Here is a 24,849-nt window from a genome sequence, read left to right as displayed (position 1 = left end):
GAATCAGGGTGAGCCATGGCGGGGTCGGCAGTCAGCCGAGCCCGGTGAAAAGCCACCGAGGACAGGGACGGGAAGGCTGATAGACATCCTCTTGCCGGACAGTTCTGTGCGCCCCTTGCTGACGCCTAGCCCTTTAGAAAGCCTGCGGTCAGAGCAAAAAGAGGCGTATGTAGGGAGGGAAAAACTGGAACAAGTTTCTCAGGGATTGAGAAAGGCGAGGGGCGCCGGGCCAGGGCGGCTCAGTGGCGGGGCGCCGATCTGGGAGTCGGGGTCACGTTGGATTCCCAATCCCGGCAGAGGCTTGCGGGCTGGATCCCCGGTAGGGGGCGTGCGAGAGGCAGCCGACCCATGTCTCGCATTGATGTTTCTCTCTCCCCCGCTCTCCCTGAAATCAATTAAAAAAAAAAAAAAGTGCAGGCGTCTCGGCAGCTCTGAGGGTGGGTAGTATCTACAGGCCGTGGGAAAGAATGTGGCAGCGAGGACAGTATTGTTACCAATAGTGGGAAAGCGGGTAAAAAGTTGGGGGAGGTAAACCGGTATTTCCCCAGATCTTTCTGTTTAACTAGTCAGGTCTCAATCAAACACATTAAAGCTTTTATTTAAAAATAACTTTATTCCATAATCTTTTTTCTTTAAAAAAAAAATCCATTGTAACCTCAGAATGAATTTCTCCAAACCCACCTCTCACATCAAATATTACAATGTAAATAATGCAGAGGATCTGCTTGTTTCTCTTTGCAGCAGGTCCTGGCCAGCCCCATGGTGAGAAATACCAGTTGGCACTTATTGCATCATCGTAACTTTTACCCAGCAAGGAGGATTTTCCAGGTTTCAGTGCATGGGTTATGGAAATTTTCCATCATGTGTTTTCCTGCTGCAGTAATAGGGCCCGTATGTGCTTGTGAGAATTGGAGCTAATATCAAAGCTACAAAATTGCGGGAGCCCTTTCCCCAGTGTCCACCAGGTTTTGAGTAAAAAGGAAGTGTCGGTTGTGAAAGCCCTGAAATATTTATCTTCCTGGTTCTGATAAGGAGATCTGGCCTGTGAGTTCACAATACATTCAGATAAGAATGTATGTAAAGCATAATGCAACAACCTGGACTTTGCCACACAGTCTGTAACCCATTGTCAACAGCCTTGTGGATTTGGGGATGGGTCATCTTAAAAGAAAAAAAAGCCCTAATTCTTTAAAAATCCTTAAAACTTGAACCCCCCTCCCCCGGTACCTGGGGTCTTAACTGACCCCATCATATTAATGTGTACACAGTGCTGAGACATAAGTGACAGTGGTCACAGCTCAACTAGTCAAGGGTTTATAGTGTTTGGCACCAAGACCTTGAAGCTCCCATTTGCTAGTGGAAAAACTCTGCCTCAAAGATTTCCTACCTATCGGGTATGCGCAAGAGAAGAGGAAATTGTAGGAACATCTCAGTGATCTTGAATCATCCTGTCTTCCCAGCTAGGGAATTTCTTCCTACAGTTTCTTTGTAAAAAATATTGTTGCCTCTGCATAGTAGACACTCAGATTCAGGAATGGAATTCATCGGAGATTCTAAAGGAAAAGCAACCTGTCTGAGTAGCCTGTTCTGTAGATGACGCTAACTTAGACTGGTTAGAGTGGTTACATACACGAGGTACCACGCGGCAAAAGACCCAGCCCAACAATGACAGTGCAGTTCACAGCTGTTCCTGAGGGGTACAGATTTGCAGCCCGCGCCTGAGCTCCCCAGTGTTCTGAGCTGGGGATGGGACTCACTTCTAGTGACTTGCTCAGTTTAGCCCCTTGAATCAAACAAACAGACCAAGCCCAAGGACACCTGCAGGGCAACCCTGCAGATAACCCAGTGCCTCATCCTAGGAGTCCCAGTCCCTGTTACTTGAAGAAGGGAAGTTCCCCTTTAAGCTCTAGGTCTTGCCCAGCAGAGCAGAATGTGCAACATTAAAGAATGCAAATTCAAGTCAGATTTTTAGGCTTAGCACATACCCTTTGCACCTTTATAAGGCCCCTGACATTTAAGAGATTTGAATAAAATCAGGGGGGAAATATCTCTAAACTGTACAGTTTCTACTGGAAGCATTAGCAGCTTAAACTCATCACGTTATTTGCATTTGAAACTTAGCATCATTGATCAGTGTATCTTCATAACATCCTTAAAGAGAGAAAGGAAACAAGTTTTCCCATTCCCATTTCAGAGATGGGGAAACCGAGGCCAGGTGAACTGGTATGCCCAAGGAGTACTTCTCACCAGATACTCCCTTACAAAACATTTCTCCTGCCTTCTCTCAAAGTCACAGGAGAAAGAATGGGAAAGGCTGAAAGCTAATAGTGTATTATGTAAGAGGCTTTTGTATAAATACGAAGCTTTGCAAAATGTGAGGTTTTAATGAAAGGCACTTTCTCTTATGGGCCCCTACCTCTTTCGAAAAGAATTACATTTCCAGGGAAGCAAAAAATCGTCAGGAGAGCTCTGATAATGCCCTCGTCTGAAACCATTCTACAAAGAAGGGTCCAGGCAGCAGCTGGCAACTTACAGCTTTTTCTTCCACTAGGGAAGGCAAAGGAGAAGGTAATGAACTTCTCTTGAGCACCTCCTAGGCCCTTTCCCATCCCAAAGTCCTCACCATACCCCTGTAAGGTAGGTGTGATTTCACCTATTTTATAGATGAGAAAATTGAGGCCCAGGGGAGAGGTAAAGCAACCTGCCCAAGCCCATGGAACAAGTCAGTAGCAGGGCCCAGAATCAAGCCTGGGTGTTTCTGACTCCAAACACCTGAACCACACTGCCTCCCTCTGGGTAGCATCAGTAGCTGACACCCCACCTTTTCCAGTGAGCTGACATTTACCTGGTTCCTTGGCTCACCTGGGCAGTGATAGGAAGTGTCCCTATCACCCCGCACTAGACCCTTGTGTGCTGAGGTAAGCTGGTTACAGACCTTTAACAGTGGCAAAGGGCACTGAGGCCAAGTGCCTCCACCCACTTCTGCTCCCCCCAAAATCAGCATCAGTCAACCTGGGTAAAGCCAGGAGTCACAGCGAAAAGGGCACCTCAGATGCCAAAGGCAGCTCTTCCCCCACACACTGCCTGTTCCCAAAGCCTTTTAACATCATCAAGAAGAGTTACAGCAAATAAAACCAATATTTTAAAAAAATGGAAGTGTGTGTGTGTGTGTGTGTGTGTGTGCGCGCGCGTGTGCGCGTGTGTGTTTGCTGACAGCCCCAAACCGTGTTAAGCCCTCCCGGCAGGGGTGCAAGTCAAGTCAAGTCAAAGCGAAATGAAAAGCTCATCCTGGATGTAGCTTCCCAAGCTCTTCAGACAGGATCACGGACAGCCCTCCTTTTCAAACTGGCCTGTCTGCTTCTTGAACGATGTCACTCGGCTGCTCACTGCTGTCATCTGTACAGGAGGGAAAAGGAGATCCAATTCTCAGTGATGTCAGTAGAGGTGACCCTGTTTCCACCCGTCTCCAATCATCTTGATTTCTAGTCCTTGACGGGTAAGCCTCAGGATCGATTTCATGGAGGAGCAGGTGAGGCAGGGGGTGTGCCCCCCTCTCAGCTGCTCTTTCCGCTCAGAATCCTCTAGACGTGCTTGACCCTGTCCACCCTCCATGCCCGTGGCTGGTGCCACTCCCCTCCCCTGGAACGTCCCCTCTCCTGGCTTATTCAAACTTGACTGTCCTGGAAGACTTGCCTCATGTCCCACTAATCCCATTAAGCTTCTCCTGACCAAGGCACCCCCCTCAAAGCTCTCGTCTTTCTCCTGAGGTCCTGTCATTTTTAAACACACCATTCACCGGGCGATTAATCAAATTCCTCCTGCGACAGCTCCCCTCCCACCCAAGTTCCATCTTGCCTCCGTTTTCAGTTTCCCCACATCTTAGCCTGTTCATCTGGCTGGTCTCGTAAAGCTCCCTGCATGCAGGTATCCCTGGTCTGTCCTTCCTGCTGTCCAGCAGTGCCTTTCCCAGAGCAGGCCCTTGGTGAATGTTTGTCAACTGCCCTGTGGGTAACAGATTCTCAGCTTCCCAGTTAAACTTTATCTTCTCCAGCCTTTAAAAAACCACTTAGCCCGGCCGGGCGTGGCTCAGCAGTTGAGCATCAACCTAGGATCCAGGCAATCGGGGTTTGATTCCCGGTCAGGGCCCATGCCCAGGCTGAGGGCTCGATCCCCAGTGGGGGCGTGCAGGGGGCAACCGATCAATGACTCTCTCATCATTGATGTTTCTCTCTCTCTCTCCCTTCCTCTCTGAAATCAATTAAAATACATTAAAAACAAAAACAAAAACCACTTAGAGGCTTTCTACCGGGAAGCTCACGGCAACCTAGTGGGGGTGCTTCTAAGAAACAAGGGCTTACCCTGCAGAGCCTGGAGCCCGCTGGCCGTCCAGTCTACGTTCCCGTTCACCAGCGCAGTCACCCTGTGGATGTGGCCGTGCTTGTGTATTTCTTTTGGCCACTCCTCGCCTTCACTGGCTTCCTCTTCTTCCTCCGGCTCCTCTTCCTCCTCTGCCGCCTCTTCCTCCTCTTCATCATCCACCAAAACTATGACATCACCCATGTCCTGTCCCCTAAATTGCCAAAGGGGGAGAAATAATCAGAAAGATGCCCCTGTTTTTTTGTGTGTTTTTTTTTTTCCAACACCAGCCCTCACCGAATAAGAAACACTAGATTCTTTGCAACCCCTTTGGCAACGCAGAAAACTCTTCCTGCATTCGGCTTGGTGAAGTCACGAGGTGACAGTGCAATTGTAACCCCTCTCTCTGAGAGAGAGAGAGAGACAGCCACAGATTGCTGCAGATAAGCTTATCCTGTCCTGGGTCAGCTTTACCATCCTGCCCCTGCTCCTGGGGAGGGTGACCTCATTGTCCCAGGCACCTGACGTTTTAGTTCCCCTCACCCCGGGCGCACCAATGCTCTGTTCCTTTCCCGAAATGCCCTATTTCTGCTCCGCTACCTGAAATTCCTCCCCTTCCTCAGTATCTGAGGCCCAGGGACAGTCCTCTCCTTCCCCCCCCCCCGAAGCCCTGAGCTGTCGTTGCATGTGGAGTCCGTGCCCCCAGCGGGTTAGCATTTCATTGCTCTTGGTTTGTTGCTGGCTTTGCCCACCCAGTCCGACTACATTTCTAAAGGAAGAGAGAATGAAATGCCACAGGCCAGCGGCCATCCCAGGAGCAACACATTCTCATTTAACCCTGACGGTCTCCCTCTGGGAAGGAGAGGAGGCAAAGGCTCAGAGAAGGTCAGGGATTTTTCCATGAGCGCAGGGCCTTGGGGACAGCAGAACTGCAATTTGAACCTAGGTCCCTTAATTCCAAAGCCTGTTCCCACCAGGCCTCGCTGCTACCTCCTGTGAGAAATAAACCTGGGAAACGGACAGCCTCCCTGGGAGAATGGTCCTGAAACACATCGCAGTAAGAAAGGGTCCCAAACAATAATATCCCCGCATTATGAGTGGTGATCTGAGGACAGTGATATCCCACGGTTATTAATGGGTTAAGAGAAACAAAGAGCTCTTGCCCCCACCCAGAATCTCCTTAGGGGATAAAATGCACAAGTTCTGCTTAGTTTCTCTGCCCCTCCTGCGGTTTCCTTTTGGGGGGGCTCCAAGGCATTGCTCCGACTAGTTTTCCCAAACACGCCACGAGACTATGACTTACTCTTCCTCTTAGCTCTTTTTAGAAAACTAGGTAAAATAAATGCATGAATAACTGGGCTCGCACGGACTATACACTGTCTTTACGCCTCAGTGACAGCCCGGCCATGCGCCCCACCCTGAGTCCTGCACTGTAAAGAGAGCGCAGACTTTGGAACCAGTGGGGCCGAGGTCCGCCTGCCAGCACTGCCCCTTACTTCCTGGACCAGTGCAGGAGTTACTCCGCTGAGCCTCTCTCTTGGAAATGGGGATGCCACCCCCACCCCAAAGGGTTTATGAAAGAATTTCTAAACAGTGCCTAAGGAAGCGCCCCCCCCACCCCCCAGGGTTGGCAATGGTTGGTCCTCAATGGTAGTCGCCGTGATTGTTCTTATGTGAAAGCAAACAAAACAGCAGTGGAAATGGGTTTTTGGCTTGAGTCTAGGGAACACTCACCTGATAGTGTTTCCTACTAAAGAGGGAAAGGAAAAAAAAAAAAATTAGTATCAAATAACATCCACTGCAGCCTCACAAAAGTTTTTAGTCAATGTCAAATCTACGAAAGAGAAGATGGTGAGAAACCCGACCCCACAGGAGAGGTGACAGGGTACTCTGGAGTGGTACTCGGGGGCTTCATTTCTGCACATCTGGACCCAACGAAGAAGCCTACAGAATGGGGACTCCAGGTGGGAGCATACCAGGGGCCTCCTTCCCCCAACCACACCCTTTCAAAAGGCCTGAAGGAGAAGAGAAAGGACCCCAGAAGTCCTTACATTTCCAGCAGAAGACAGGGCTGTAATATAACATAAGCCCAGAGATGATGGCCAGTCCCAGCAGAAGGAGGCTCACGACGGTTCCCACAATTCCCACGATGTTTAAAGGTTCTGCAGAGACAAATCACACCGTTGACTCCTGCACCTGACAGGCACGGGGCTAGGAGAGGGAGAGCAATGCCGCCCCTCCTCTGTCTGGTCCTAGTCTTATCTTGGTTTCATGGTGTTGGGCAAGGCATGTGACCCATCTGTAAAGCAGGGTAAATAAATCCCCTGCCTACCGCGGACAGCGCGTGGGAACCAAGTGAAGCATGTGACATAAAAGAACACTGGAAAGTTAAAATCCCTACGTGTCTACCACACATTAAGACCTTGTAAGGCCACAGTAATTATGAGTGAGTTATTGATGCCACAATAAACAGTGATCAATGGAACAGACTAGAAAATCCAATATCAGGCCCGCACGTGAAAGGAAAGCTGATATATGACAGCTTAGTGAGTAAAAAGAGGAACTATTTGAAAAATGGCGCTGGAATAAATGGTTATCCAAATTGGGGAAAAGGGGGAGAAAAACTTGATCCTGGCCTCACACCATTCATAAAAATCAGCTCCAGATGGAGTAAAGATTTAATTGTGAAAGGCAAACCATTAAAACATTAACTGTCTTTTGTGGCTGTGGGATAGTTAAGGATTTTTAAGACAAAAATTGCTAATGATATAAGAAGAAATTCATAAAATCAACTGCATTAAAGTAGGAATGTTTGCTAATCAAAAGATACCATAAAGAAAGTGAAAAAGACCATCAAGAAGATACCTGTAACCTAAAACTAACATGGAATCGGTATGCGGGATTCCTGGAGAATGCCTCCACATCTCTAAGAAAGGGTAAGATATCAAAAGATACAAATATGTATGAGTTGCACAGAAGAAGAAATACAAGTAGCAAATAAACATAAAATAATACTCAATCTTCTGAGTAATTAGAGAAACTCAAATTAGAACCACGGTGGTGAACAAAAATCCTAAAGCCTGCTGGTGAAAACATGGAGCAAAGATGCTCCTACACGACTGTAACAAATGGAAACTGGTGTAATCGTGTTGTAAGAGGACTTGGTTATCCCATAGGATGGAAATGCAAGTAACCTGTAACCCTTCATCTCTACTCCTTTACGTATCCTAGAGAAATATTTGCCGGGGGACCCAGTGTATATGTACACACAGGAGCTGGGTAAAATATTTTCATGGCAACGCTGTTTATCAAAACAAAAAAGTTAGAAACCACACAAACGTCCATCAGCAGGAAAAACAGTGACCTGGTTGTGTAATAGTGACACAGTGGAGAGTTATACAGCAGGTGAAGCGGTACAAAGTGTAATTACACACGTCGGCGTGGATAAATCCATGAAACAAAATGTACAGGGAAAAAAGCAAGTCACAAAAGACGACGTTTGCATGGTAACTGTCATTTTTTAAAACTCAAAAAGACAAAAACAAACAGCGTATTATTTAGAAGTGTGTACGTATGCAGCAACATTTTTTCTTAAATAAGACAAAATTCAGGATAGGGGTTATCTTTTCTAGGAGGCCAGAATGATACTAAAAATGAGCCTATAGGTAGGGTTCCAAGATAAAATACAGGATACCCAGTTAAATCTGGATTCCGATAAACAACAAATAATCTTCTAGAATCAGTATGCCTTGTGCAATATTTGGGACATACTTATACTACTTAAAAGCTATTCTTTTTTTTTTTCCTGAAATGCCAATTAAGCGGGCATCCCATTTTATTAGTTTCTATGTTGTTTTCTAAATCTGGCCACCACAGTCCCTACAGGCCTTCTTCTGTATCACGTGGGATATAGTTTCTTGGGTGTTCCTTTTGCTATGATGCTTCACAACTTACATTACATATTTATTTTTATATATTTCATATTTATGTTTTTTTCATACATAGATATCCTTTGGTATACAGCAGAGATTAAGTAATTTTTATCCCTATGCAAATATTAGAGCTTTAGGACTGACTGGCCATGAATTTGTCCCATCCATCTTGTCAAGCCACAGGCAAGCAGACATGCCTTCTCCCAGATGGCATGACCCACCTGCGGAGAAGCACCAAGCTGTCCCCGTGCTGGTGCCAGGTCCTCTGAAGAGTTCTCAAACCTCCTCATTTGGGGCCACTTCTGTCACTCACCTTTCACGCTCAGCCAGATGTCCACTTCCCTCACCCCCACGGGGTTCTCGGCCCGGCAGACGTAGTAGCCCTCATCCAGGTCCTGGGAGCAGTTCTGGATGGTCAGGGTGGAGGTCTGGTCATTCTGGGTGATGACATAGTGGTTGTTGGGCTGGATGGCCACCTCCGGCTGGGTGAGGTTCCTCAGCCACAGGATCTTGGCAGAGGGGTAGGCTCCTGACACCTGGCAGGTGAGTGTCACATTGCCCCCCACGAAGCAAGTCTTCATGGGCTCAGAGAGAAGGAAGGGGCTCCCTGGTGACAGAAGGAGGTAAAGAAAGACAAATGCTTAAGAAGATTCAAGCCGTGGCCGGAGATTTTTAAGAATATTGTTTCCTTCCTAAGGAAGCAACTCCAGGAACTTCTGCACCATACCCGGTCATTTATACTACTGACATTTACTGAGCACTGATGATGGGCTGGGCACTTTTGTACATATGAACCCAGTTAGTTCTCACAACAACCCTGCCATTATTTCCATTTCGCTGCTGTAACAAACGGCTTTGAACTTAGTGGCTTAAAACAACAGAAATGTATCCTTTTATAGGTCTGAGGGTCAGAAGCCCAAAATGATCTTATCGGGCTAAAAGCAAGGTGTTGGCAGAGCTGGTTCCTTCTGGAGGCTCTAGGGGAAAAGCCATTTCCTTGCTTTTCCAGCTTCCCGAAGCCACCTGCATTCCTTGGCTTGTGGGCCCTGCTTTGCATCACTCCAACCTTTTGCATCTGCTGTCACATCACCTACAACTGAGTTTGACCCTCCAACCTCCCTTTTATAAGGATTCTTGTGATAACATTGGGCCCACCCAGATAATCCAGGACAATCTCTCCATCTCAAGTCCTTCATCACATCTGCAAGGTCTCTTTTGCCAAGGAAGGTTAACATATTTACAGATTCTATGGATTAGGAAATAGATATCTCTGGGGGGACCATTACTCTGCCTATCCCAGTTCTGTCCTAGAAATGCATGGGATGTCCCTGTGGCCTTGAGGTCTGATTAAGCAGGACATGGGGAGTTATAAGGTTGACCATAGTGATCCATTTGTTTTCTCCACACAAGAAGCCTTTTCCCAAAATGCACACCCTCCTGGGAAGGGTGACAACTTCATCTTGTGGGTTATAAAGACCGTATTTTCGGCAGCTGAGAGATACAGAGTGGCATGTTGGGTATCCGCCCGGGAGAGTGAAACTACACACTTTCCCTTGGCAGTTGTTCCAAGAGAGAATCTAGGGTTTCATGGCTGGTGTCCTGGGTAGAGGGCAGGGGGCAAAGGGGTGGGGGTGGAACAGACTAAAACCTCTCTCTGTAGGTCAGGTCAACAAAAGAGAATCCCCCAAACTTAGGTTTGCTCAGGACACTCACATGTTGCACCCCTTCTTGGATCAATTCTCAGGTTCCCCCCTATGTTGCTAAATCACACCTTCCTCTGCCTGTGGTTAACCTGAATTTCCTTTGGGGTCACCAAGCCAGCAGCAGTAACAAGCCTCAGTATGTTTGTCTCTTAAAGCCCCCAAACCAAAGTTGGAGAAGTGGCCCCTCACCCTTTATTAAAAGCAAAACAAACAATTTGGTTATTCCCCACAACTCCCAAAGATCATGTACATAAACACATTTTTGACAAACACAGCATGCACCACTCAAAAAGCTGAGTCACCCACCCAGTTGGCATGGCACCTGTACACATTCAAAGAGTTTCGCTTAAGAGGCTAGGTCATAAAAAGGAGTGCATCTACCTGGCTTACTCCCTCTTGCAGCACTTGCTCTAGGGGAAGCCAGCTGCCATGTTGTGGAGACACTCAAGTAGCCCTGTGGAGAGTCCCCCTGGAGAGGAAGCGACTTGCCAGGTGTGAGCGTGAGCACCTCGGAAGTGGATCCTTCAGATGATTTCAGCTCCCCCAGCCAAGTCTTGCAGCAGAGACCCCAGGCATGGTGAAACCAAGACAAACCAGCCCCACTGTGCCCTCTCTGAATTCCTGGCCCACAGAAATCGTGAAATAATAAATGATCTGTTGTTTTAAGCCATTAAGTTTGGGGGCAATTTGTTATATAACAGGAGATAGATAATAAAAGAACCTTGTCAGTCTTGTTCACTGCTCCATTGCCAGCACCTAGAAACCGTGCCTGGTGCACAGCAGGTGCTTAATTAATATTTGTGACGTGAAGAACAGCGCGGACTAGGACCAAAAAACTTGGTTAAGTATCTTCCAAGTTTGAAAGGAAGGAAACATAAAGCAAAAGAAAGGAAGAAAGGGAAGGAATTCGGTTCATTCTGACATCCTTGGATTTCTTTCCCAGACCTTCTTTCAAATGGTTCTCCCAGAAGAAAGCGAGTAGACCCCAACCCCAGGACAAGGTAAGCCAGACTCACGGATCTGTACCACACAGCTGGCTCCTGACTGCGGCCCCACTATGTGGCTCCCCACACACTTGAACGTCTTGCCATCTGACAGCTGGGACCGGTTCAGCATCTCCACTCCCAACTTTGACGACCCCACGACCACACCTCCTGGCTCTTCTGTCCACAGGAAGTTAGGGTCTGGGTAGCCCCCGTCCCAGCGACAGGTGAGCTGCAGCATGAACAATCTTGGTGACATCTCTGCCCAGCACTCAAGGTCTGATGAAGGGGGAGCTGCAGAACACCAGAGGAAAGCATGGGCTTAATCACAGACTCCAAGATCCGGCATTGGGCTGGTTCTAAGGACTAAGAACCAGAGGATCAGAGAAACTTCAACCCCAGGTAGTGTACCTTGAGATAGCTCCCAGCACAAATCAGTGCCTGACAATAGTCAGGTTCCCTCTGCTAGGTGTTCAATATCTCAGGGCGTGGGACTGATTTATCTTTGTGTTTCTCACTAACTTCGTGTGGCTACTGAAGTTTAAATTAATAAAATAAAACTACCGATTTAGTTCCTCCATCACACTCCCCACATCACAAGTGCTCAGTGCCACATGTGGTAGGTGGCTGCTGCACAAGTCTACACAGAATGGAACACTTCCACCACCACAGAAAACTCTACTGGGCAGTTTTGGCCCCCAGAGGGAGTTACAGGTGGGACTTACTCACTCCCACCCTCAACAGAGACTTCCTTTTTACCAAATGCATGTATTACTAAAAACACAAAATTTTAACAAGTTACAAATCCATAAATCCAATGTAATCCATGTGCTAATAACTATATATCAATTTACATATATTACATATGCGTATTATATTACACATGTGTATTATCATATATTTTCTACAATACACATAAGTAGAAATAAATTTGGATCTTATACTAACGGGTAGATTGGTGGCATCTACAAGAAAAAATATTGGAAATATACCAAAATGATGGTTGGAGTATAAGTGATCTACTAATCTGTGTTTCCCACGACAAGCATGTATGACTTTACATACAATAAATGCCACTTAAGATAGAGAAAACAGAGACTTACAAAGGCTCTGCATAACGCAAGAATCAGTAGTGTGTCACTACCCTGCCCACTAGCTTGTTTGGATGCTCCCTTCCATTAGCAGGGAGTGTGAGTACTCTCTGCACCTCTACAGTTGTTTCTGTCCAAGAAATCTGTGTACTGGTTTATGAACTGCTGGTTCCTAACAGTGCTAGAGGGCCCAGGGCTCAGGAAGAGAATGCGTGAGGACAGGTGAATGAACGCACAAATTGTAGTCCATCCACACAATGGAGTATTATGCAGCCAGAAAAAGGAATGAAGTCCTGACTCATGCTACAACATGGGTGAACCTGGTAAACTCGATGCTCAGCGAAAAAAGCCGGTCACAGTGGGGCACATAATGTGTGATTCCATTTGTACAAAATGTCCAGAAGAGGCAAATGCATGGAAATGCATAGAAATAGAAGGCAAACTGATGGGACTGGGGGGGAAGAGGGGATGGGAATGTCTGCTCAATGGATACGGGATCTCCATTTGGGGTGATGGAAATGTTTTGGAACTACACAGAGGTGATGCCGCACAACACTCTCAGTGTGCTAAATGCCAGTTACACATTTTGTAACGGTTAATGTTACGTACTTTCATCTCCATTAAAAAAAAAACAAACAAGCAATAAGCTCAGCATTAATTTCCCTCTGTGTCTCACAAGGTCTCTCTTGTACCTTACTTAGCAGCAACCTTCTAGAAGAGGTGACTCCCTCTCTCTGACATGCAGCCCTGGGTGTGTACGTGAGTGTTGAGGGAGTTGCAGAAGCATGTTAGGACCCATGCAGCGGGCAAGCCTTTGTAGACAAAAGGAAGGGGCACAAACACGTCGTTCACAAAGGGCCGAGGCGAGGCAGTGGGGGAGGGGAGTGCTTCTTACGCACAGTAGACCAGGAGCTCGTTGGTCACCTTTCGCTGTCTCCCGCTGAGCATGTTCTTCGCCAAGCAGGTGTAGTTCCCTTGGAGGTTTTGTGACATCAGCAGCAGCATGAAGCTGCTGATCGTCAGGTTGTTTCCAAAGAGCTCGGTCCTGGAATCCGGGGCCTGGAACCACCACTCAATCATGGGGGGAGGCCTGGAGCTGCTGGTGCAGCTGAAGTCCACCTGGGAGCCTTTGGTCGCATAGAGGGTGCCATTGGGGAGCACGCCGGTGGTGGAGATGTTGGCTTCGACCTGGTAGGGGCCACCTGGGAATGACAGAGGGGATGGGGAAGGCTGAACAGTTCATTTGAGCCCCTTACCAGCTCTAACAGTCTCACAGATGATCAGGAAGCAGCCAGTAAGGATGACTATATCTATCAAATGCTTCCTTTATGACAGATGCTACGCTAAGTGCCCTTACACATGCTCTCAGTTAATCCTAAGCCCTTACGTCTGATTTATCAAGGGGATCGATCCTTACAGAAAAAAGAAAATGCAAATTGTTCCTTTTCAAAAGACTGGTGAGTGGCAAGGAGGTCTGTGCACTAAACAGTTAACACAGCAGGCCCGAGTCTGCCTTCCTTACAAAGGCCGGCTTGGGAGGCTGAGGTTGGCCTTGACCGGTAACTGGGAACTTGGATGTCAGGGGGTTTCCCACCATTCCCAGAACTGATAAGAGTGGGGCTCACTGTGCCTAAACCGTTGGTACAGACAGCGTGTTCATGCTGCACCCCTGCTTTCCTTCTGAGAGTCTAGAATTTGGGTACGTGCTAGGCCCCCAATAAAAACTCAGGGTGCAGAGTCTCTAATGACTCCTGGTAGACAACATCTCACACCCGTTTGCCACAACTTGTTGCTCAAGGAATTAAGCGTGTCCATGTGACTCCACTGGGAAGGACTCTAGGAAGCTCGCTCCTGGTTTTCCCTGGACTTAACCCCAGGTGCCTTTTCCCTCTGCAGACTTTGCTTTGTGTACTTTTGTTGTGATCATATTACAAGACAGGACTCTCACAGAACCCCCAGCACAACTTCACACCGAAAGACAAGGGCAAATTACTTAACCTCTCTTAGCCTCCACTTCTTCATCTGTGAAATGGGTCCATCTGTAATGCTAGGACCCACTTCATGGGGTCATGGTGACGATCAAATGAGTTAGTACAATATAGCACTTGGAACAATGCCTGCGTTGTTGAAAGCACTTGATAAATGCTAGGTTTTATCTTCGTTCCCCTCACCTCTCCGAATTTCTTTCTGGTCCCCCAGAAATGCCCTCCCACTGTTGGTACCCAGTGCACTAAGATGCCATGTCCCCTTTGATGAGAAGATATATCTAATGCCTATTTATACTAAAGTCATTCTGTGTGTTACCTCTCCCAGAGGCTCCCTCTGAAGACCTAGGAGGGGCAATGCTTGGCCAAAGGAATAAATTTATGACTGCAGAAAATTTGGGGCAGAAATAGGCCAGTGGAAAAAATTACTGGGGGGAGGAAAAGTCTTTTCCCTCAAAGTGCAGCATCTACTTCACTTACGTCTAACGCCATTGTATAACTCTAGAAATTGTGGGTTTCTGAAGACAATATTCTTGACCATATGCTTGCCAGGTTGGGGCTGGCTCCTAACAGTTTCAGCAATCTGTTAGATTCATGCCACCTCCCACAGAGGGTCTGGGGGGGGAATTATACTGTGGTTTGGGAGGTGCTCAACTGTCCCATTCACTGCTGCTGGCTCGTTGGTTAGGCATGTGGACCAGCAGGTCCGAGGGCGTGCCCACAGTTGGCGGACACCCAGTTAAGCTCAGGGTGCCTCCACAGTACCGGCAGCCAAGCCTGGGCCAGTAAAGGTGTTGTGTTAGATTGGACAGCCTGGCACTTCCAAATTGTGGTCTGGAGGGCTACAGAAGCCTGGCAAGGACAGTGTGGACCCCCAGAAACTGGCTGGGAGGAGCTTTTGACCAGCAGAGTTCTCAGCAAGAAATGGAGTTGGATACAGGGAATAGATGAGAAGGAAGCACATGGGAGAGTTAAAACCAAAAATCAAATGAAAGGCCCCAGCTGGAGTGCCTCAGTTGCCTGGACCTCTTATCAAGGCCGTGGTCACTGTCAGTTTCAATTCTTGACTCTTTGTGGGATGGGTGCCTTAGCCTAGTAGCTGTGAATTTATGCTCTGAATTCAGACAGACCTGGGTGTAAATCCTGTGGCGGCTATAAAGAGACCGCCTTGGGCAAGGACCCGCCCCTGACATTCTCAGTTTCTTGTCTTTTTTATGAAATGAAAAGAACAGTAATAACTTCTATCACTGGATTATTGAAGGATCCAATGAGACAAAGTAAGCAGAACACTTAGCCTGGTGTTTGACATGTGACCAATAGTTTATCAGTGTATCATCAGTAGTATACCTGCAGATTGATTCTAGAACAAGCTTTGGCAGACGATGGCCTGCTATCTGTTTTTGTGTGGCCCACAAGCTAAGAAAGGTTTTTACAGATGAACATCCACAGTTGATTTGATGAGCGAGAACACTGGCTTTGAACCCCAATTAAGTGAAATGTTATCTCCCCCGGAAATAATTCCATTTTCCTCATTAGTAGGCCTGTACTACAAAAAAACATACTCAATTACTATTATATTTTGAATTTTGTCAATAAATGTGATGTAAAAGTTGGTTTTCTTTCTTTTTATATAAGTGTATATATATATATATACACACACACACACACATATATCATATATGTGTGTATTATACAATATCCTCATTGGCCCATAATGTCTAAAATATTTATCGTCCGGCTCGCTACAGAAAAAGTTTGATTTCTGTTCTAGAACAATCTACCACTGCTGCTGCCCTCCTCTGCTGTCATTCTTGACATAGGAACTCACTTCTTTCCTTCCTCACAGCTATAGGTTGGCGAGTCAAGGGTCTCAGAGGGTTAATTTGCTTCTCAGGGAACCACAAAAAGGGAGATTCCATCTCAGTGTCATGGGTTCCTCACCAATAGGAAAAGTTATCCTCAGATGTTTACTCTTCTTATCAGCATTTTTATTTGAAAATGGCAAACAAATACACTGGGTAGTCTCTGCTAGGCAGTGGGCATATTTATAGTTCTACAGAGGGTAAAATCCTGGGAAAACTTAGAGACTGTTTCGACATCACTTTTAGAGACTCAATATAGACGGAAATACAACCCCACTGCCTCCCGATCTCCCTGGTGACTGCAGATCCTGTCCCAAAAATGGGAACCCAGAGGTCTTCAGCCTATCTAAGCACCCATCTCTGCTTCTGATGAGCTTGGCAAGACTCTGGGCAAGGATCATCCAGCTTCAGATGGGGGTCAACGATCTTTCTTCAGTGTACCCAACAGTCCCTTTCCCTAGGACCTTATGATGTGCTGAGGCACAGTGTCACCACCGCCCACAGAGAATGAGTATAAATAGGACGGGAACCACAGGACTTTCCTGAGACTCTGTCTCTTGTAAATCTGGAGTGTCAGCCACATTACTGGGTAGACAGGAGCACCCCCATCCTCCAAAGCCCAACTCAATCCAACGGGGCTCTTGGATTTGGACTCTTGTGCCAACCGGCTGCAATGCTCCCTCCCTCAACACTTGCTTGACCCGAGAAAAATGGACACAGAGTCTGGCTCCGTGTGCCATGAGTGCGGTCTTTCACGGGGCTAATCTCTAGCGGGACCCCTCAGCTCCCCAAGGCGTAAGAGATGATATCTTGAGAGAAGCACGAAGTCTACTGGAACATGTTAAGGTCTGTGCCACCTTCCCCATTCTTCCAGCCTTTCTGCGGGTAGACACACAGCTGTTCGAACCTTATACCCACCCCAATCTGATACCAGGAGAGGATGGGTAAGTTGGTGAAAGAAACCACCATGGCAGCTCTGAACTGCTCTGGACGATGGGATTTCTGGACTCTCAGGAGAGGCAGTCCCAATCCGAATGGCAAGACTCTTCAATGGCACCATTCAATTAACCAGCATTAGTGCTGAGTCTTTTTGTCCTGAGACGGGTAACAAAATCGCATTGTGGTGCCCATCCAGGCAGGCTGAACCAGCCCAGGCGTATAGAAAGCGCCATCTGAGTCAGTGATTTTTTTTTTTTTTTTTTTTTACTGTAAGTTCACTTTCATCATAAGGTCTTTCACTTATCTCCCTACAGGGTAACAATGAAACTAATCCAACCCACCCCCCAATAAATTTAGCCAATGATTAATACAATCAGCATCAGATAAAGTCATCATAAACTAGAGAGAGCAACGTTCTTAAAAAAAACCGCAAAAAGCTGTAATGCCACCTTACTGCTCTGTGGTCAAAGAGAGGATTTCTATTGACAAGACTGACATGAAGGAACTAAGAATTACTGTTCGGCAGCTGGAGTGAGGGAGGCCTGCCAGTACTTGCCCGTGGGATCACAGTGGGAACCAAACAGATGGGTGACATTTTTGGACACACCCACATTCATTCCTGGCCACTCAGCAATTATTCTATGGCACCTCCAGACGTAAAAAACACTGTGTTCACAAATCCATAAACCTTAGAGACCATCTAAAAATCCAGACATATCCCCGAAGCCTCTCTTTCCTTCAATCTCCACTTCTACTCCACTAGCAGGTCTTGCTGGTCTACCTAGAAATATTTTTCTGAACCTGTGCATTTTCACCAAGGCCACAGCTACCACCCAGTTTCTGGCCACCAATATCTTGTACCTCTAATAGGTTCCCTGTTTTTATTTTATCAGTCCTTCTCTAGACCACACACCTACATTCTCCACGTGAAATTCAAATGATACTGCACCCTTGCTTACTTAAAAGCTCCTTAAGTTTCTCTCGCATCTAGAATAAAATTCCAACTCCTTACAAAGTACCGTGAACTAGGTGGCTTAGAACAACATAAATTGACTCTCTAACAGTTCTGGAGGCCAGAAGTCCAAAATCAAGGTGTCAGGGGGGTCAGACTCCCTTGGAAGACAATCTGTCCTTGCGTCTTCCCTAGCTTCCGGTACGGGCCATTGGTCCTTGGTGTTCCTTTGCTTGAAGGAATGACCTCACCTTAACTTGATTTCATCGGCAAAGACCTTATTTCCAAATAAGGTAGCATTCACGGTTACCAGGGGCTAGGACTTCAGGCTATATTCCCACATCTCACACATCCTGCCCTCTCGCACACGGGGTTCCCATCCTACCAGCCTTCTCCCTATCTGAGCACGTACCAGTTGAATTTCTGCCTGGATTGCATTCTTTTTTATCTTTGTATGACTGGCTCCTACTTATCCTTCAGCTTAAATGTCATTCCTTCCAAAAACTCCTCTCTGACCCTCCCCCCCCAACTTTAAAGTGTTTCAGAGAATCACATCACCCCATCTGATCCTGCCCAATGCATCTGTGTGCTAATTGTCTGTCTGCCCCCCTAGGATATCAGCTCCAGGCTGGTGGGGACCTTGCTTGTCCCATGGCCCAGTACCTGGCATCGGGCTCTCAATAAATATACATTAAATAAAGGAATGAGAAATTCTTCATTTTACAGATCAGGAAACTGGGGAGCAGCAAAGTGTCCACACTGGTATTTCTACTAAACTATACAGCCTGCATTCAGAACGCGATGTCCCTCTAAACAAGTGACCGGCAACCTTCTTCTGTAAAGGGACAGAAAATAAGTATTTTAGGCTTTGTAGGCCATACAGTCTATGTCACAGACACTCAATGTGGCTGTGGTAGCACCAAAGGCTATCGTAGATAACATGTAAATAGACAAGTGTGGCTGTGTTCCAAAAAGACCTTATTTATGGACACTAAAGTCTGAATTTCATATAATTTTCACAGGTCACAAATATTATCCTTCTTTTAATGTTTTTCAACTGTTTAAAAATGTAAAAAAAATATGGGTAGTTTGTAGCCATACAAAACTAGGCAGCAAACTGGATATGGCCCACAGGCTGTTGTTTGCCAACAGCATGCTCTAAATTCATGCATGTTTACGGACACTAGACTGTTTTTGGAAAGCACAGTAGTAACAGTAGCTCATTCCAAGCCCCGTACTAAGCACTATAACCTAAGAGCACATACCTGAATAATGCAATGTATTATCCCCAATTAATACATAAGGAAAACTGAAGCTCAGGGATATTAAGCTACTTACTCAAAATGATACAGAACTAAATGACAGCCGTAGGAACTCGGGCAGTCTAACTCGATTATGTTATCCTCTGACTTTGTTGCACAGTAAAATGGTATTAACAGCAAAATGACACTGCTAACAAGCCAAAAGTAACAGCTAACTATCATGCTAGGAGCTACTGATAGCACTTTATATCGGTCGACTGCTATCTTTTCATCACAGCAATTCTATGAGGCAAGAATTCTTTCTATCCCCATAGTGCAGATGAGGAGACACAGGTGGGAGAGGTGACTCAGTTTGCAGGCAGCAGAGCCCAGAATGAGACCCAGGCCACTGACTTCAAAGCTTGCCTCCTGTCTAATGCTCTGAGCACCTCACCAGCCAGTCCCAGTGCCCTCCCACCCCACTTACTGGCCACCTGCAGCCACACTTGGAACCACCGAGTCTCGTCCAGGGCCTCCCAGCAGCTGTAGTTGCCCTCATCCTGCAGGCTCAGTAGCTCAATGTGCAGGGAGCTAGCATTCACCAGAGAGAAGCGTGGCTTGGCTGGCGGGAAGCTGGAGTTTGAGGACAGGAGGAAGACTGGCTCCGAGTCATTCCGGTACCAGGTCACTAGGCCCCTCGTTTCTGAGATGTTGCCACAGTGCAGAGTAATGTTCTCATGAACTTCTCCGATGACGACAGCCTCCAAACCTGTACAAGGAAAGGTCAGGCTATTAATACTTTTCTTGATCTCTGAACAACCACCTTTTTTGCAGAGTTCCTCCACATTAGGAGTTTAAAAAAAATCAGGTGTGTGTTTTTAACTTGCAGTAACACACAGAGCCCCCACCCTGTTGGGACTCTTGGCCAGTACTTGAATCACAAACGAAACCACAATAAGATATCTACCACTTCACATACACTAAAATGGCTAAAATTGAAGACAATTATAAGTGTTGGCAAAGGTGTGGAGAAACTGGAACTCATACTTTGTTGGTAGGATTTTTTTTTTAAATAGCGCAGCTACTTTGGAGAACAGCATTTTCACATAAGGTTAAAGTTACCGTGTGACTCAGGGATTCCACTCTTAGGTGTGTACACCCAAGAGAAATGAAAAACATATGTCTACACAAAAACTTGTACATATATGCTCACAGCAGCATTATTCATAATAGCCAAAAAGTAGAAACAACCCAAATGCTCAACTGATAAATGATTAGATAAAATGTGGTATATCCATACAATGGAAATATTATTTGGCCATAAAAAAATGCAGTACATGCTACAACATGGATAAATATTGAAAACATTATTCTAAATGAAAGAAGGCAGTGATAAAAGACTGCATAGAACTTGTGTGATTCCATTTATCTGAAACACCCAGTACAGGCAAATCTATGGAGACAGAAAATAATTAGCAGTTATCTAGGTCTGGAGGAAGTGGAGTACTGGGAGGGTGGGGAGTGGCTGCTAAGGGATATAGGGCTTCTTTCTGGGGTGATGAAAATTCCCTGGAATAAATTAGTACTGACGGTTACACAATCTTGTGAGTATACTAAAAACTATAAACTGTACACTTTAAAAGCGTGGATTTTATTGTATGTGAATTATCTCTCAATAGAGTTATTGTAAAAAAATAAAGCTGTCACCTGCCTCTGGGTAGCCTTCCCATTTATAAAATCAATTATAACAGTTATCTGTACTGGGCCTTCTCTCTGGTTAGAAGGGGTTCCATTTGAACAATCTGAAGCCAGCTTGGAACCACAGGATGTTCCAATTCTCTCCCCATCTTGGCCACACCATGCCCCAAAGCCAGGACAAGACAAAAAAAGAAAACCTAAGCCCCTTGCTGGGAGGCGGAGAATGTCATCTAATGCTAGAGATTCCAAAACAGCAAGAAATGCTTCTGAAAAGTCACTTTAAAGAGCAGGTGAGAACCCAGCTGGTGCGGCTCAGCGGTTGAGCACTGACCTATGATCCAGCAGGGTCCAATCCTCGGTCAGGGCACATGCCCCAGTTGCAGGCTCGATGCCCAGCAGGGGTTGTGCAGGAGGCAGCCGATCAATGACTCTCTCTCAACATTGATATTTCCATCTCTCTCTCCCTCTCCCTTCCTTCCTCTGAAATCAATAAAAAAAATTAAAAAAAAACAAGTGAGAACAATTAGTGCTGGGAACCCAAGTTTTCAGTGACAACCCCCACTGAGGGTAGAAAAGGAGCTGTAGAATTACAGATGCAACATGTGTTCACGAGACCTGCAGGCCTGCCCCTTCCCTGGCTCCTTGGCAAAGGGCTAAAGGAACTTGGAAAAGCCCTGGTGAAACGTCAGTCTTAGAACTTGAGCTAACATTGTCTTCTCCTCCAAGGACTAGAATGACATAATCACAGAAGCAGCCATTGTGAGGCATTTCACTTCTCCTGGCTTTGCTCGCTCCCATTCTTTTAAACTAACAAAGCTGAAGTTGACCCCGGAGATCTTTTAGATGTGGCAGCCCTGTGAGCTGGGTTAGAGGCAAGGCGGGCTGAGTCCTGGCTCCGTGAGGAGGAATACAGTCATCGATGAGTGACGGCTGTGACGCAGCCACAGAAAAGGAAGTCCCCGGAGTCCACGAGATCCATGCCTGGTTGTCCTATAGCCCCTCGTTTTACATTGATTAAACTGAGGTTCAGAAAGCTTAAGTGATTTACTTAAAGTCCCTGTGAGTCACTGAGAGAGCTAGCACGCCCACTCAGGTGTTCACTACTCCAGGTCACAGGGATTTACTCTGGTCTCCCAACCAGACAGGGTGGGACAATAAGACATAGTAACAGTTTGTGCTGCTAGAAGTCATCCACCTGGTGTCTAGAGGGGCCCCTGATATCTCCCACTGGGACAAGACGATACAGAAACGACCAATTTCCAACTCTGCCCTCGTATCGTCATGTACAGAGTTAGGATTGTACCCTTTTTTTTTCCCTAGCAACTTTTCCCCAAGAATGACCTGGAGTTTACAATCTGAGGCAACAGTGGAGGCATGAAAATTGAAGTTAAGGGACAGGAAAAAGACACATTCTTCCCCAAGAAAATCCCCAATCTGAAAAACAAACAAAAATATAACAAGCTAGCGAAGCCCTCAGCTCTGTACACAAAGGTGAACTCGACCTGGGCATCAGAATAACTGGGCATGGCAGAGGAGGAGGCGTTCCTGGGTGGTGAGCCGCAGCCAACCGGAAAGCTCGTGCATTCCAATAGGATGATTTCCAACCTGGGTCTCATGTCCCCAGGTCGCCGGTGTTCACAGCGCAGTAAACGAATAGCTGGGGAGAAAGGAACTTGGAGAGACAGCCGATTGCAGACTATCCATCATCTCCTCCAACCCACTGCACAGTGACCACTAAGTCAAAAGAGGGCCAGGGGTAAGTACTACAACAGGGAGAGGTGATGCCCTAGGGAAGAGGGGCGACCACTGCTCAGTTCAAGGTAGGAAAGCAGGCCCTGTGCTGTCAGATCTTCAGACTTTTTTCCGGATAAACTGGAAACCTAGATTATGGGAGATTTTACTGTTTTTATTTTTATGTTTTAAAAATATTTTTATTGATTTTTTTTCAGAGAGAGAGAGAGAGAGAAATATCAATGTGAGAAACATCGATTGGCTGCTTACCCCACACCCCCCAACTGGGGATCCAGCCTGCAACCTGAGCCTGCACCCTGACTGGGAATGGAACCGGCGAGCTTTCGGTGCATGGGGTGGAGATCAACCAACTGAGCCACACCAGCCAGGGCAGATTTAATGTTTTTAAATGATTGCTGAAAACAAAACAAAATGAACACTCGTGCGAGGCCTAACAGAAACTTCTGGCACTTGCTGCTGGGAAGCTCAGGGAGCAATTCCTGCAGGAACTGACAAGAGATCAGTGGAGTGGGCTGGACTGGGCACCACAAAATAACACTCCACAAGAATTCTGGCAAACTCCATCACCAGCTGGCTCCTTGCCCTTCCCCTCCACCCAAGACCTCTCACCGCCTGTCACACTGCCCTGCACACAGCAGACATGCACTCGCAGGTGAATTAAATGTAAAAGTATTTTTTCAATCTTTTCATATCCCTCACATTTTTGTTAAGCAACCCTCTGCTCTCTGCGGTTACAAGGCAGGGCAGAGATGAAACATCTGAGAACTCTTGCCAATCATGTCAAATGTAAGAGGTCGGGTCAAGTGCGGCGGAAGGTTTTTGTAAGCCTGAAATTATTTTAATAAAAAAACAAAATAAGTGAAGTAAGAAGGCACTTCTTTAAATGCGCCAGTTCACATAAGTCTGCTTGCAGGGGTGTGCAGGGAAAGCCAGGGGTTACAGGTGGAAGGGCAGAGACAGGGACAGAAGGAGCCTCCACTTTGAGCACCTGCTCAGCAGGTAAAACCAGAACCGAATTTACATCCGACGCTTAAAAATCACCACCCTTTCCCCCTCCACGTGCCTCTTAATGTCCCCAGCTTTAAAATCCCCACGTCCAGCTTCCCCAGCTTCCCCACCACCTCTCCGCAGGCCTGGGCAGCCCCGCCGGCCGCCCGCCCCGAGAGGGGCGATATCTTGCTCCCTCCATCGGGCACCCGGGCAAATTCCTTTCTGCAAAGGGAGCCGAGCTGCGAGCAGGAAACTCAAGACCCACCCCGGGCGGCTTCGGGGCTACAGCCACGACCGGATCCGGTCGGGTCGGAGGGAATCCAGCCCCCGGCTTTCCCTCCGCCCTACCGCTCTGCCTGGCAAAACTCAACTTTTCCTTGCAGATCGCGGCCCTTACCTGCGGCGACCCAGCGGGCCAACAGCGCCCCGAGGCAGAGGAGGACCTGGGGCTCGGGCGCCCGCGCGGCCATCTCGCCCCAGGAGCGGGCAGGGCGCCTCAGGAAATGCAGGATCTGGCTGGAGAGGGTGTGCGCCCCCCCGCCCGCAGCGCTCCGGCCCCTTAGGGTACCAAGTGCTCCTCCCAGGTCCTCGGAACCGCAGACTAGATCCACTTTCCGCGGCCCCCCGGGAAGGATGCTTGGGGCGAGTCCGAGGTCGGCGCCGTGAGCTGCGCTGGGCTCCGGGTGCGATTCTCTCTCCCGAGCGCTCGGCCCAGGGGGTGGGAGGGCGCACCCCGCCCCTTGCGCCCGCCACCCACCACTCCCGCTCGCGGAAAAAACAACAGGAGCGGGGCTCCCTCCCGCCTCCCATCCAGGCGGGAGCCCAACTTCCTCTACCTTGGCCCGGGAGGAGGGCTTTATGCAAAGGGCGCGCGCCCGGGCTCGCCGAGCGGACCCGCCGGGGGAGGAGCGCAGAGGCTGGGCCCTCCCCGCGCCCCCCGCGCGCTGGGCTGCAGCCCGGAGGCGCGGGGACAGCTGGGCCGGGCCGGGGCTGAGCTTTGCAGCTGCCGCAGGACGACACCCCGGTCTCGGCAGCCAGCCGCTCCGCCTGCAGCACCCCGAGGGCCCGGCGGCCAGGCTGCGGAGTGCGGGGTGCCCCCGGCGTCCCAGCTCAGCTGCGCCGCGCCGCGCCGGGGATGCCCGTTTGCTTTTCCCGTGCTCCGGGCGGGCGCCAGGGCCGCCATCGCTGCCTTTTCTAGCCCTTTGCAGAACGAAGGCAAGTCTAGGGCAGGAGAAAGGTGAACCCTTGGGCCTCCCGGCCAAGAGCGGCCACGAGACTTTTGTCCTAGGAACCGGCCAGGGCCCTGGAGCCAGCGAGCTTGTTCCTGGGGAGCTTTCTTTTTGGGGGGTGGGGTGGGGTTGTTTT

At 47.8% G+C, this 24,849-nt stretch overlaps 1 protein-coding gene across 1 annotated transcript; it reads right to left on the bottom strand.

The window, feature by feature from the left end:
• Positions 1 to 295: 295 nt before the first annotated feature.
• Positions 296 to 24,218, bottom strand: VSIG10 (V-set and immunoglobulin domain containing 10). The gene is made up of 9 exons (XM_016201617.2): positions 23,882 to 24,218; positions 19,532 to 19,813; positions 12,965 to 13,267; positions 11,008 to 11,268; positions 8,602 to 8,895; positions 6,408 to 6,518; positions 6,091 to 6,106; positions 4,359 to 4,570; positions 296 to 3,396 (listed from the first exon to the last, which is right to left on the bottom strand). Exons 1-9 carry the CDS (start codon positions 23,952 to 23,954, stop codon positions 3,341 to 3,343), a joined length of 1,608 nt encoding a protein of 535 aa, XP_016057103.2. The 5' UTR covers positions 23,955 to 24,218; the 3' UTR covers positions 296 to 3,340.
• Positions 24,219 to 24,849: the final 631 nt, after the last annotated feature.

Source organism: Miniopterus natalensis, chromosome 20, assembly GCF_054644295.1.
Source record: "Miniopterus natalensis isolate mMinNat1 chromosome 20, mMinNat1.hap1, whole genome shotgun sequence".
Lineage (NCBI taxonomy): Eukaryota > Metazoa > Chordata > Mammalia > Chiroptera > Miniopteridae > Miniopterus > Miniopterus natalensis.
Note: the sequence above shows the minus strand (reverse complement) of the source record. Positions and strands in the feature narration are given on the sequence as shown.

Excerpts from the sequence above, each read along its gene's own strand:
- VSIG10 (XM_016201617.2), bottom strand. The coding sequence starts at position 23,954 with ATGGCCGCGCGGGCGCCCGAGCCCCAGGTCCTCCTCTGCCTCGGGGCG. Across the intron at positions 19,814-23,881 it reads GGCCCGCTGGGTCGCCGCAG|GTTTGGAGGCTGTCGTCATC; the intron begins GTAAGGGCCGCG and ends TTCCTTGTACAG. Across the intron at positions 6,519-8,601 it reads CATCTGGCTGAGCGTGAAAG|AACCTTTAAACATCGTGGGA; the intron begins GTGAGTGACAGA and ends TTGTCTCTGCAG.